The sequence below is a fragment of the Anas platyrhynchos genome, chromosome 3, assembly GCF_047663525.1.
Source record: "Anas platyrhynchos isolate ZD024472 breed Pekin duck chromosome 3, IASCAAS_PekinDuck_T2T, whole genome shotgun sequence".
NCBI classification, from domain to species: Eukaryota; Metazoa; Chordata; class Aves; order Anseriformes; family Anatidae; genus Anas; species Anas platyrhynchos.
In genome coordinates this window covers 113,200,867-113,214,942 of record NC_092589.1, presented here as the reverse complement: position 1 = coordinate 113,214,942, position 14,076 = coordinate 113,200,867, and the positions used below count along the sequence as shown (strand labels likewise).

The following is a 14,076-nucleotide window of genomic DNA, read 5'->3' as shown; positions in this document are numbered from 1 at the left end:
CCCCCTTGGTTATTTTTATAGTGACTTTTTTTTTTCTTTTTAAATAAGCAGACACTGTGATATTCCTTCTTTTTTTCTTTCTTTCTTTCTTTCTTTCTTTCTTTCTTTCTTTCTTTCTTTCTTTCTTTCTTTCTTTCTTTCTTTTTCTTTCTTTCTTTCCTTCTTTCCTTCTTTCCTTCCTTCTTTCTTTCTTTCTTTCTTTCTTTCTTTCTTTCTTTCTTTCTTTCTTTCTTTCTTTCCTTCTTTCTTTCTTTCTTTCTTTCTTTTTCTTTCTTTCTTTCTAGGCAATCATGCTCGATTCTCATCAATTTTGCAATACATCACCTATCTGTTGTCTTTTTAGTGCTTTTGACTTTAGCTACAAATTCATAAATTGGCATAAAGTAAGCCTGAGACTGAGAAACAAGGAAATCTCTGCTGCTTCTTTCAGGAAGGGAGAATTTCACAGCAAATAGTCCTGTAAAAAAAAGTCAAGTCACCAGGGTTGGTTTAAGCCTTTCTCTTTTTTTCATTGTAAAAGGACACAGTCATAGAGCCACAGATACGGGAGGAACAGATCCTGATGAAGATATGGCAGAAGGACACGAGGGACACCCCTCCAGATTCCGGCAGAGAGAAGGCCGTGTATTTTACTTCTTGTTTTGTTACCATGGAGGCAGAAATTTTTCACAGACAAGGAGCTTGGAAAACTCAAGCTGGCATCTAAGTGTGGGTGACCTCCTTCAATCTGCAACCTTGCTTCATCCCAGGTGCTACCTGTGTCCTTCCTTTACCCTTTCCAGGACTTGGTAACCTCATGCAAACACCCAGGAGCCCCCAAAGTTGGTCACTGCTGGTCTGTAACATGATGATAGTGCAAGGTGGTGGGGGACCCTGATTTTGCAAAAGCATGTGCTGGTTGGGCTTTTTGGTCAATGCTCCTGGGTGTGAGCAGAAGCTCCTGTGGGTAAGAGGGTTATCACGGGACACAGCCAGAACTCTGGTTATTTCAAACACCTGCCTGAGGGAAGGAAGAAAGGGGAGAGTAAATGTAAAGGAAATAATAGACAAGGGGTATCTCTACACGTCTAACATCATAGCATTGCTCTCCTTTGCTATTGCAGTAGGAAAACATACAAATATTTCTATTCTAATAGCGATGAGTTGCTGCAGGAAGGGGTATGCACTCAAACACAATCCTTGAGCCAGAGCCGTACTTCACATGGGGTTGATAATTTAACCTACTGATATGCTCCTCTCTTTTTAACAACAACATGCTGTCTGTGATGTGTTTTATGGCTCTCATATCTCCTGGTACATTACATGGTCAAGTATCATAGATCTGCTTTCCATTCCATGATTACTTACAGACCTTATGCTGCCTTCCAGTGAAGCACTCAGTCAGAGCCTGAAGTGGCACGAAAATGAATGGCAGCAGCACTCCATATGGAAACAGGTTATTAAAACCAAACCCAACACTTTTGTCAGGAGGAAGAAATGCTAGCAAGCCACCAGACCTAACACAGCCCCTACCAAAGGATCTCCCTGCAGGTGTGGGCGGCTGGGGTGTGGAGAATGATGAGAATGAGCCACATGATGAAGCATATTCGAGAAAGAAGATGAGTTAATAGGATCCAAATCTGTTTTTAATAGCAAGCATCTCTTCCCCTCCCTGAATACTATGCAGACAAGCTCAGGAATGGCATAGTAATGGATGAGATAGCGTCCCTCAGCAGTCGGGAGGCTGCAGTCTGCTCCGTAACAGAGCTCGGGAGGCTGAAGTGCAGATATTGCAATTAGTGGCGAGGTCTCGGATGTCAGCCCTTCTGCCACGGTGCTGTCACTGTGAGGGGAAACCAGTGCTCCCCAGGGAATGCGGAGACAGAAGAAGGAGACAGCGGGATAAGGAATGATGATGGCCAGGTGTGCTCCAGGAATGGGCCTGATGGGTGGGGAACATGCAGCAGATGAGAAGAGGAAGCCAAGCTACATCACCCCACATGAAGACAGAGATGCTAGCTGATTTCTCATAACTACACGAGACTCATTGCTTTGAGACTTCTAGGTGAGAGCCAGCCCAATCCACAGCACAAATACCGAACTTTAGACCTTGGGAAGAAGGACAGGACAAAAACACATCTGATTTGTCCTGTGACGCCCAAATTCATGGGACTGGTTGTGCATTTTAACCAAACTAAGACAGAGGATGGTGAAGTAGAAATGCCCAGATGCTGCTAACACCATTTTCCAGGTATTTCTTGCATTCTTAAGTCTATGTCCCACTTCAGTCTGACATATTACTCCAGTAGTAAATGGTATGGGGAGGAACCTGGATTAGAAACCACTACTTGGATTAGAAACCAGAAATGCTCGTAGATCTTTGACCTCTGTGTTCCAATAATTCTCAGTAGATTTTAAAAGTTAGTAGTGGTGAAGAATAAACACTTACAGTCCTGAAACACCAATCAAAACTTGTAATTCCATCAGTAGAGATGCTGACTGTTAAGCGTATCAAAAAAGGTGTATTTTAGTGCCCTGACATGAAGGCACAACGTGAACTAAAATGCAGTGACAAGATAATTAGGCTTACTTACAATCACTGACTTCAGCACGTCTGTGGCCAACTTGTTAAATAGGACAAAACTTAGGAAGCTGGGCATGAAATGTATTTTTAGCAGAGCTATATAGGATGACCTGCTAAGAAATGGAAGGACAAGCACTACAAGGATGTAGCCTGGGCACATTTACTTTGTAGGACTTTGGCCCAACACCAGTAAACTTCTTAAAGCTCCAAGCACAAGAGGACGTGCAAGGTGGCTTACCAAAAACATGCAGTGCAAAAGCCCTGGGAGGCTCCGCTATCCAAGTAATATCAAGCTGTGCTGCTGCAGGAACATCTGCTGGCTCCACAGATGGGAAGGACAGAAGCAGGGCGAAGGATGGGGAACTGAGGAAGAGTATCCTCTCCAAATAGAGAGGTGTGTAATCAAACTCTTTTTCTACCCCCAGGCTACCACAGCACTTGTGCAACGTGTCGGTGAGCCTAGTTTTACATGTATACCTACTGCCCACAGGTGTCCCAGCACCTCATGCCAAGTGAAGTGTAAGGAATAAATGAAAACTGGGGGTGAACTCACTGTTAGTTGGAGGAGAAAGGCAGGCAGAAGAGATCAGGGGCTGATCTATGTGGATATGCTATCAGTCCCCACTTCATACCTCCTCTACACAGACAAGAATATCCAGCCTCCTTCACCTCCATTAAGATTATCCTAAAAATGCCCCTTTCCCTCTCCATGGTTGACACCAGTGCTGCTGTGAGTTAGGCTTGCACACGATGCTTTGGAAGAGCTGGATGTGTCGGCTTCAAACGTGTGCCATGCTGCATTCAGCTCGCTGATGGCTGTAAAATACCAGTGACTTGAAACAGGTACCACTGGTCTAAAGATCTCCAGAGACTTCTTTTGATACTGGCATCTACTGTTGCATATTTGAACATACTTGAGGTGTTTTTAAATAATCTGTTATTCCATTTGAAGTTGAACAGGCTTCACTGATCTCTGGAGTCATCTTGAACAACACAACTCACTGTCAGATGTCTCAGGTTACTTACTCTCGAGAGACACCTCAAGAATCCACAAATATACACAAAAAGGCTTTGAGGCTGTCAAAGTTACCCCAGAAACGATCGTATTAGAGTTCAACTCATTTCATCTCATCTGCATTTAGTAAAAAGTAGTCCAAGACTCCTACCCCCTCTTTGTTTCAAGTAAAGGTTGACTGCACTGCACATGGAGTATCACTCAGCTCTTTGGGGAGACTGTTTGGGGATACAAGTACAGGTGATACTACGGTTCTTGTAGAGCTGGAGAAATAAAAATATATTTCCAATATTCCTACAGCCTTTTTAGAGAAGACCAAGCATCACATCAGTTCTTTTTCCCAGACATTCTCCACTGGGGTGCAATTTTTCAGACTTTGTGTTCTTTTACTTCATTTGCAAATAAATTGGCATTATATATTTCTGAACAAAGGCACACAGCAACTCTGCATTTCATCATATATTTTATGCCTTCAACTTAACTAATTAACTTTGTTTACACCAAGAAAACATAAACACTGTCTTTTAACTTCATTGGTGTCTTTTGTGTGTTTTTGTTAGGAAATGGTAGTACACAGGCGTTAGAACAATGGGTGACAAACCCACCTCTGGATGGTTTGGATGATTTTTCCAAAGCACGCATAGTGTTGACGCCTGCTAGACAGTCTAATGAGCCCAGGGAATGATTTCTTAGCTCCTGTGGCACTTGTGCTATTCTGGTAAGGAAAAGGAGTACCTTTTTGCATAATGCATTCATTTTTGCAATACACCCTGAGTGTAGGAAAACCTCGCACCGTCAGTCAGTGGATTAAATGAACAGTGGCAGCTGCAGCCATGTGATGGAAAAATGCAGGAAATAGGTTTGTTTGCACTGCTGTATTACATAAACATGACTTTTGCTGGTTAACGCCCTCCCGCTGGGCACTTCATGCTGCATCATATGCATGTCATGTTAAGTTAGGCTGGACACAAACAGCAGCAAGAGAGTTGGAAAGCAGCAGTGCTGTCTTCACGGCCATGGCTGGACCATTTTCTTGTGATCTGTTTTACTAGGGAACTCCAAGAAGATAGTCATAATAATTGTAAAGAGCTACCATAAAAAAAAGAGCAGCTTACTCTAGCTTCCTGAATGTGCCTAGGCCACATCTGGATACCTTATAACCATATTTGTGTAATTTATTGCTTGCTGTTCATACTTCATCTACCAGGCTGAACACTGAGATCATGATTTTTACTCAAAGCATCTCATGCCACAGTTTCAACACAACAAAGGGGTTTAGGACACAAAAGCAAGGCATCCTAAAACAGCTTCTCTGTGATGACTGCACGAGAGCTGTTTCTTTGGACACGTGGTCCGGGTCAGCTGTCACCTGCATGAACATCCTTGTGTGGCTGAATGCTAAATTGCATTTCCAGAAGCAGCCTCGAAATTCAGGGTTCAAGTTGGTACAGAAAGCAAATCAACTGCAATTGTCTGAGCACTACCATAACTTTGGAAATCTGTACTTCTGAAGTTCTCTTCTACCCTGGGAAATCTGGACTCTCTTGCTCTTTTTCTATAAAATTGAGTTTCTTGCTCTATCTTGTAAAAAGTTCAGAGAGCTCAAGGGCATCATATACTAATAAACACAGTTTTAATAATTTACATGTCTTGGACATCTCAGAATCTGAAGCATGTATGCCTTTCAACACCACTGATAAATCCCTGTTAAGAATGGCCACCTCTTCCTACCAGAGAGGAGCCATTTTAACAGAAACACGAGTAATAATCCATTGAGTGAGCAGTGCTGTTTTAAGCATGGAGCAACACATGATATTAGAATGAAGTTTCACTGCACTTCACGATTTTCTGGATCTAAAATTGCTAGTTGTCCATACCTAATAACTGCTTTCCTTTCTCCTCTACTTTGAACTCATCACTTCTAGCTGATAACTAGTTGTATTAATGAGTGACAATTGCCTTCAGTAAAGAACCAGATAATTGCCTCTCTGGTATAAAATACATGCATTCCTGCCAATCTGCTATAAACATATCTCCCCCCCAAAAAAAAAGAAAACTAATTTGCTTTGCACAAAGACATTAAAATACCTTCAGCACAGAGATTTCTGTCATAATATGAGTTTGCTCTGACAACACGAACCCCTTACCGATCATTGGAGACTCTATAAAACTCCACGAATTAGTCTGGGGGATGTAGGACTGCAAGACCCCGGCAGCTCGTCCGGCTTCGTTCACCCCACCGAAGACGTAGATCTTCCCACCACAAACAGTAGCAGCGGCCGAATGCACGGCCTTGGGCAGAGGAGCGATGGTCTCCCACTGGTTGGTGATTGTATCGTACCTGTGATGAGAGCAATTGGAGTGAGCTGAGATGATGCAATGCCAGTTGAAGAGGATAGACAGGCAGAGAAAGCAGGCTGGGATATAAGAGAAAGGCAGCTTGACAAGCTGAAGAAAAGCAGAGGTGGAAATGTATTTTCTAACATCATACAAATTCAACCACTTGGTAAATAGTGTAATTAACGCCTTTTCTGAGCTTTTAAAACATTGATAAAAGCCCAGAGAAAGCTAGTCCCATTTTCTGTATATGCCTCTCAAATCTGATTATAGTCCAAGCTAAAGAAACTCAGGACATCTTTGTTGAGATGTCTTCCACTAATTAATTTCTATTAACGACTATACAATGAGATTATTCTTGCAAATCAGTGCAGTGATATCCAATAGCAACCGCAGGCAGGCAGCTGTTAATATACTTCAGTTGTTCAGCTTGTGGAACACATCTCACCTGCACTATAATGCAACACGATAGCTCTTTTTACTCTAGTTAACTGACCAGTGATGCACATTTTGTGCCAGAGAGAGTTGCTTCCATTTATTTTCTATTGTGCAAACCATGTGCTTCATTGCAGGATGCTGCAAATGTTAATGCCAGAATAAGATTTCACTATTGCATCCATATTTGACAAGAACCAAACAGAAAAGAGTATGCATGAAAGTGCTAAATTAGTTTTAAGGTCATCAGTATCCGATTTAATTAAGCCATTGACCATAAGGGATGTGCAGTTAATAATCCATGGATGAAGATTCATTTTAGACAATGTCACAAGTACAGACGTCAATTTTTTTAAAGATAATGTGGCAGGGATCCAAATAGCTGCTCTAAAATGAGTCTTGGAGACAGCGGAAAATAATGTGATTTTTAGGCTTCAATATTTCCATGTAATGGCACATTCAGTCAACGAGGACTTTCCTGTGAAGCAATTACTCAGAACTGTGTACTGCAGGAACAGAAGTCCTCTTCACCCATTCGGGGCTTTTGTTCTTAATATTAGTAATATGCAATATGCAAACATTAAATGAATCCACGGCCACAAATCCATCTGTAGAAAATGATTTAGCGACAGGGGAATTCTCCCTTTGTAACATGTCCCTCATATACTCACTGCCTAAACTTGGGGAAAATATAAGGGACAAAAGAAACAAATGGTGGAAATAGCACAAACTAATGTGCTTAATGAAAGTGCATTAATGAGTTTCCAAGTAATATAACCAGAAGTAATTAACACACTCATAAATGAGGAAAAGGAGGCAAACTTCAACTGAAAAATAAGAAGTGAGTAAAGTCCCTTCTAATGAGCATGGAGAACTGCGTTTTACAATGCTCGAAATTAGTAACTGAGAAATTAAATTCATCTACAACAAAGTGATCAAAGGGGAGAAATGTAATGAGATTAAACAGCATGGTGCTGGGAACATTCAGGACGACACACCTATATTGTGCTGATTCTTAAAGTCTGCTACCAAACCCACCAAAACCGAGACTGGAGATGCATGTTTGGCTACACAAACCTCTTCCAGGTAAGGCACCACATGCTGCATCTCCTGCGTTTGCCCACAGCCCTCGAGGCAGCACTCATTGGCATCCTAGCAGATAGGCAAACCTGCTGCTTTGCTACTTTTGGGTTACACTTTGCTAACTTGCTTACTGCAGTAGTTTTGGGTTTGGTAATTCAATTTTTGATGTGTATAATAAAAATGGTTAATGAATTGCTTAACTGGTAAGAAATTGAGGGAAAAAAAACAGCTGAAAAGAACTGATTTTCTTTCTAGCTCCCCAGCTCCTGGGATATAAGTTGTAACTGTCACCCAATACTTAGCACCGCTGTCAGTCCAAACTTCAGAAATGTTTGTGGACAGTCTGCAGGGCAGGGTCTGAGAGGGGAAGGTGGTGGGCAGCCACGCTGCCTTCCCTGGCTCTGGCAGAAATACCTGGAAGACTGCTGCTTCCAAGACAGACACATTACTTCTAATGACTTTCTGATCCTCCTAATACGTTTTCAAAGGAGGGGTTATATCCTTCAAATTTGCTGGGAGTTGGGGGCGGTTGAGGATCACGTTTATAGGAATACTGGTGAAAGATTCAAATTGCAGAAACAAAAGTTCTTTTTCTGAATGAATTTCACTGGGACCCTAGAGACCTCCCCACTACCCTCCATTTATACTTTACAATGACAAGAACTGGTCTTTTTGTCTTCTGCTCTCCTTCATCTGCAACCAGAGAACCAAAAATGACCAGTTTCACTTCATCTGCTGAAAGCCAAAGGCTGCAAATCTACAGGACACAAGTGCAAGTGGAATAGCTTAAAAATGCTCATCTTGAGTGTCCTTTGGTTTCAAAAGCCAGTGAACCATAAAGCAGGTGGCAGCCAGTCCTTGCCCACCCAACACCACTACCCAACTAGGTTTTATACAGGCTGCCTCTTTCACTTACTTAAGAGGATTGCTTACTCCTGTGGTTGAAAAAGAGAAGGAGATGCCTTCAAGTTCCTCCATCCACAGGGAATTTATTCCTCTGGTTCATTACCTCCTTGCGAAATGGTAGGCCTGATTTCTAGTCTCTGTTTTGCTTCAGCTCCCACCCATCTGACAGTAAGTCTTTTTTTCTGTTAGATTATAAAAATGTCTACTGTCAAACTCTCTCTTTCACATATGGACTTGCAGAAAATAATAAAGTCACCTCCTCACCTTCTATAGGATAAACTAAGTAGTCTAAGCTCCTTAAGTTTCCCCTACAAAGCAGGTTTCCATCATTCTGGTCTAGCTCAAGTCAGCTCTTAATGTGTTCACAGACGGATTTGCACCAGATTAACTAAATTGGTTTAAAAATTAATAAAGTTGAATCTTTGTAACCTTTTTAAAGAATAGGAAATAACAACACCTGCTTTACCTCTCTGCCCTCTGGCCTCTCCTTTTGCCACATCATCTCCAGTGATGCCAGCTCTCCATCACCTCTGGCGCTAGTGAGGCTTTTCAGCTGCCTTTAACACCATCTCTACTCAGGGGCCAGCAGGGAGGGAACTGATTTAAAAAATAATCACTTTGATCGCTTTCTATTAGTCAAGTTTTGCATTTGATTCCCCTGCTTGAAGCCATAGATGGAGACTTAATGGGAGCTGGCTTTGAGCCATGCAAAGGTTTTTCTTCCTTCTCCTCCACTGCTCCCTCCAGCCCCAGCGTGCCCATGCCTCTCCTTGGCTGTAGGCCTAGTAGGCCCACCCAGTATGCAGAATGTGAAACTTCAAGGACATCTCCTTTCAGATGACAGACTCCTGGTTTGGCAGTCCACTTGGTGTTACACAGATGCCCTTGCATGCCTTCCTCTGCCCCGTGTGCAGCCCAGCATCCTGCAGTCCATGGCCCTGCCATGCTCTGGACACCAGGCTTTCGACACGCACAGGACGTGTGTGTCCCTGCCTGTCACATCTCCTTCACCGAGCTGTGTTGTCTCACCTGACCCTTGTGCAGGCACTATGCTCTGGTTTATGTTTTATTTATACACCCCTGATATGGCAAATGATCTGAACCCAGCAGAAAATACAGCCCAGGCGTGAAGAAAACACTCTCAGAAATAACCTTGCTACTTTTCAGAACTCTCCACTGACAGGATTTCAGCTCTGGGCCTGATCCTCCTCGTGCTTCACTTGTTTAGTTTAGCACCTCCTTTCTTGCTTTTCCCCTACAACCCTGATATTAACAGCAGAAAACCCCGTCACTTCAAGTTGTGCCATTTGCTTCTCTGCCTTGCTGACTTTTGATCCCTCCAGTACCTGAAAATAGCTCCCCCACCCCACCCCTTCATTTCTCTCCTTCTAGATTGAACAGCCATATAAATATGGCATATTTATTCACATTATAAAATCCTTGCAACACGGTCAGTAGCTTACAGACATGCACTCTCCGGTTTCTTATACATTATTTAATTCTGTTTGTAGGAAAGCTGCTATTTAAAATAAAGCTGTACAGTGTCATATTGATCTGCTCCTCAGATGATTCACATGTTGTTTAAAATCATATTAATGGATTACTATTTTTTGCCTTTTTTATTTTCTTCTGACTGTTCTGAGGAGCTTAAGAAACTATTCTTGGACAAGGCTATATATTTAATTTTCTTAACACATCAATAAAACAGTAGGTTCTGAAGCAGTTTATAAAGCTTCTAAGGCTTATTTTTACATTGAATTTTTTAGACTCTCTTCCAAGTACACACTGCCAGCTGAAGTAATCTCCCAGTTTTAGACAACCCTATTGTAAAAGTGCTGTCAGGTCAAGGGGATTCATCTTCTTCTGTCCTTCAAACAGATAATAACCACAAAGCACCCACATTTCCACACTTTTAGTCACATATATTGTCTTGTCAGCATATGCAGTCTTCTCGGCTCTCAAATTGCATATATTACAAGGCCCATCCATTATCTAAAAACCTAGTTCGTGGATCCACTTCATTTCTCCGCCTCCCAACTCAACTCATATCTCAGAAGAAGACAGAAAGTGTAATACTCTCTCGCCTAATACCTAATGACTCGCTCCCTGTCACACAGAAACTTGCCAGAGGGGCTTGATTGAGAACTGCAGTCATGCTGTTATTTTCCTAAACAGCCATTCCAAAAACATAACTCTCCCTAAATGTATACCCATGTATATTCACAAGAACAGACTTATAACTCAGCCAGTCTGGCACATGCATATTGTTTTAAGATGAGTAATAAATGACTCCCACCTGTCTGTTTGTGGTAGTCCTGTAATATTATCCGTCAAAATAGAACTTTACTGTCTCTTTGCAGACAAATGGCAGATAAAGGGTAAAAAAATCTCAGCCCTATTGAAGTTGATGGGAAAACACCCACTGATTTAAGTGGCACCAGAATTTCTTGTTGAGGCTGCACCCTTCAGCATCAGTGACACAACTGAAAGCACAGACAGAAGCGCTCAAGAGCAGATGCCATAAATCATTAGGAGTCTGATGGTCCCTACTTGCTTTAATGTTTTCTAATGGTGCAGTAGATATATTAGGTGCAACCAGGTAATAGCATGTATAGCTAATATGGTCTGACAACTGTTTTAAAAAAATAAAACAAAAACATCTTTGTAAAACTTTAACCATTTAGGATGAAATGTTTCAAAAATGCCCAGGAAAAACACAGGTGGAGAACAAGAAGAAAACTGGTGGAAAATATTATCTTTGCCATTTTTGGAGACCAGCTGTGGCAAGACACCCATCAGACTCCATGCTCTGGGGCTGCTAACTGATGAAGTCAGGGTAGGTCCCTGTGGACAAGAGATGTGCCCTCCACAAGGCCAGTGAAAACGCATTGAAATCTGGTCAAAGCTGGACATGGTCACACTTGGGTTAATGAAGTAAGCAGAAAGCAAAATGTTGGTGAAGATAAGATGTATGTGGATGAGGGGAGGTGGTGGATGGATGGCTCAGAGAGTGGAGGGTGTCCAGTGTGTTGCTCTTCACACTGGTGGCACAGTCCAGGACTGTATCATGGCCTGGATAAGTCCCCATAGCTCTATCTGGGTGAGCAACATCAATGTAACCTCAGATGCCTCCTTTGGGATGAAAAACAACCAAAAACTCAAGAGGGCATAGTCCTGAAATTCAACACTGAGGGGCAAAATGTCCACCTCAGGGGTAAATGTAATTCTGGGCATCACTTAAGTTGAAGCATGTGACAGTGGCACCTTATTATTATTTTAATACAGTGCTCTTGTAAGACCTGCTGGAATGACAGAGAGGTTGCCCCTCCAGAGAGATGGCATCTCAGTGTCCCATCCAAAACCCTAGAAAAACATTTGCAGAGGAATGTGCAACCCCCACAGAAATATAGTGGGAAAAAGCCATCTCTTTGTAGAGATGGGGAGAAGAAAGAGAAGACAAAGGCAAGAGGTGTGTATTAACTGTGTATATGACAGCAGACAACTGAGCAATGACAATGACGTTATTATATATGCTAATGGTTGCAACCCAAATTCAGGTGGCTCATTGCAGAAGTAGGAACAGTGATTCCCACTATTCAAATTACTCAGCACTCAAAGAAATTAGCTGCCTGGTCCAAATGGGAAATGCTTTTGTCTGAAAAGGTGTGAGCTTGCTCAGTACAGCTACGAAGGTCATCTTTTTCTCACCTGTGTTTCTAACAGCAGACCCCTGAAACATCCTTTCCAAAACACACAGCTTCAGCAATGGGATGTTTTGCTTCCGTAATTCTCCACTGCCATTTTAATACAAAGAACAAAAAAGGAAACATCCAAAAAGCTCTTGGCATAACCCAAAAGAGGCCATGTTGCACTTTTTCCCTGTCTGTGTCTTGCAAGTCACTTTACAGACAATAGCAGATTAATTATAACCACGGGTTTAACAAATCCCCATGACAAGGCATCCTTATTGTGGTAGAGACAGCATGCACTGAAATGATAGGGAGGAAATCTACTACTTTCCTATGTAAAAGTCTCTTGGTGGGCTTGCTACAACTGAAGCTAGCAAGGCTGCTCTCACTGAGCCATGCTGGGCTCACCAAGTGTGACTTTGCAGACTGCAATGTCATTTGTAGTAAGAGTATGGGTGATGGCAGTGACACGGAACAAGAGGGGTTAATGTTGTTTGATTCAGCTGGCCAACGTTTTGGATGCTTTGCTAAAGGGAGGCCATGAAAATCAGAGCAGAGAAAGAAATGAGACTGGGAAAAATTAAAGCAGATACTTTAATCAAGGACATTTATCAAGACACCTCTCTGTGGTAGCATTAGTTAGATGTTCCTCTTGATTGAGAGATGGAGCGGAAGACTGCATCTCTTTCCTGAGCTCGCACCTTCCCACACTCACAAAAACATGGCTCTTAGCTAAAAATGTCCCGACTTAAATTTTAGTACAAATGCATTCAGAAATCAGAAAAAAAAAAAAAAAAAAAAGACCTGCATAAAACAGTGAGATTTTCTTCAAAGCAAGTCCCAGGGGCAGTGCCCACCTTAAGCTCAGAGTAAGGAGCGAAGCAATGCTCCTGTGTAGCATTCGCTATTATTTATTATTCATTCTTTGCTGCCTGCATTTCCCCGACTTGCTGAGAGTATCACCAAAGTCAGTTCAGACCGTGCCTGGGCTGGGAGGGAAGGCTACCTGCAGACCCTGTCCCACAACACATTTTCTTTCCAGTGGATATTATGTCAAATAGCAAAATTTTGTCTCCAAGGCAAAATAATGCCAGATTTGTGAAGACAGAGGAACAGAAAACGAGGGCCATATGTGAATAGTGATCGCTCAGCACCAGACAGATCTTCCTGGCCATGCATAAAACAGGTACCATCTGCTCTGTGTCCACCCGCATCATCCTCTACGCTTTAAAGACCTAATGTGACGTCTTACTGATGCTTCCCCCCTGCTACTGCCTTTACTAATTCCCTGAACTGATCTGTCCCATGCACTGAAGTAGGCAGAAAACCTTCAGGAAAAAAAAAAAAAAGTGATCACATGATTGTACCAAAAAATAGAGATACAGAAGGAAACTTTTGTTTTCCTAATTTAAATTTCCTAATTTCCTGAGTGCTTGACTTTGAAACATGAAGAAGCTTTTTTCAATATAGATTTTGGTATTCAGTATTTGTGATACCTACTTAAATGAAAAAAAAACACACTATCTCCTGCATTAATGGAACATAAATGTTGCAAGCCCCAAATCCAGAAATAATAGGTAGAAAACACTTCTAATCCTACTGTTTTGAAAAATGCATTTTTTATTTTATTTTTTTGCATATCTTGCTTAACGACATATCCCTTTTTGGATTGTCTGCTAAGGCAACTTTTACGGGGAACTGCCTGCTTCAAAATATTGCCGAAGTAGTCAAATTCAGCACTTAAAACTGACAAAAAAAGAAAGAAAACTTGTATTTTTGGCTGCCAGATTCACTAAGGGAAAGTATTTCACAGAAACGTCTCATCAATCTATTGTCAGAATGCATTTTTAAGTGTTTGGGTAAGGCTAAGGATGTACTGATCTTTTTGGAACGGAATATTCTTATACTGCATTTCAGTATTCATCAATTTCTAGTTGTTCATGAAAATATTGATATGCACAGAAAATACAATGTTTTATTGACTGTTATTGTTGACATGAAATTAGCCAGTTTTGGAGTTTTACTTTGTTAAATCTTTTTGTTTCTGT

General features: G+C 41.7%; 1 protein-coding gene across 9 annotated transcripts in view; it reads right to left on the bottom strand.

Annotated features, from left to right (window-relative positions):
• Window positions 1–14,076, bottom strand: part of KLHL29 (kelch like family member 29) — a 387,462-nt gene that overhangs the window by 15,179 nt on the left and 358,207 nt on the right. For all 9 annotated transcript variants that reach the window (XM_072036502.1, XM_072036500.1, XM_072036498.1 and 6 more), the window contains one exon: window positions 5,726–5,919. In XM_072036502.1, coding sequence (XP_071892603.1) covers window positions 5,726–5,919 — 194 coding nt within the window. The remainder of the gene's footprint in view (window positions 1–5,725; window positions 5,920–14,076) is intronic.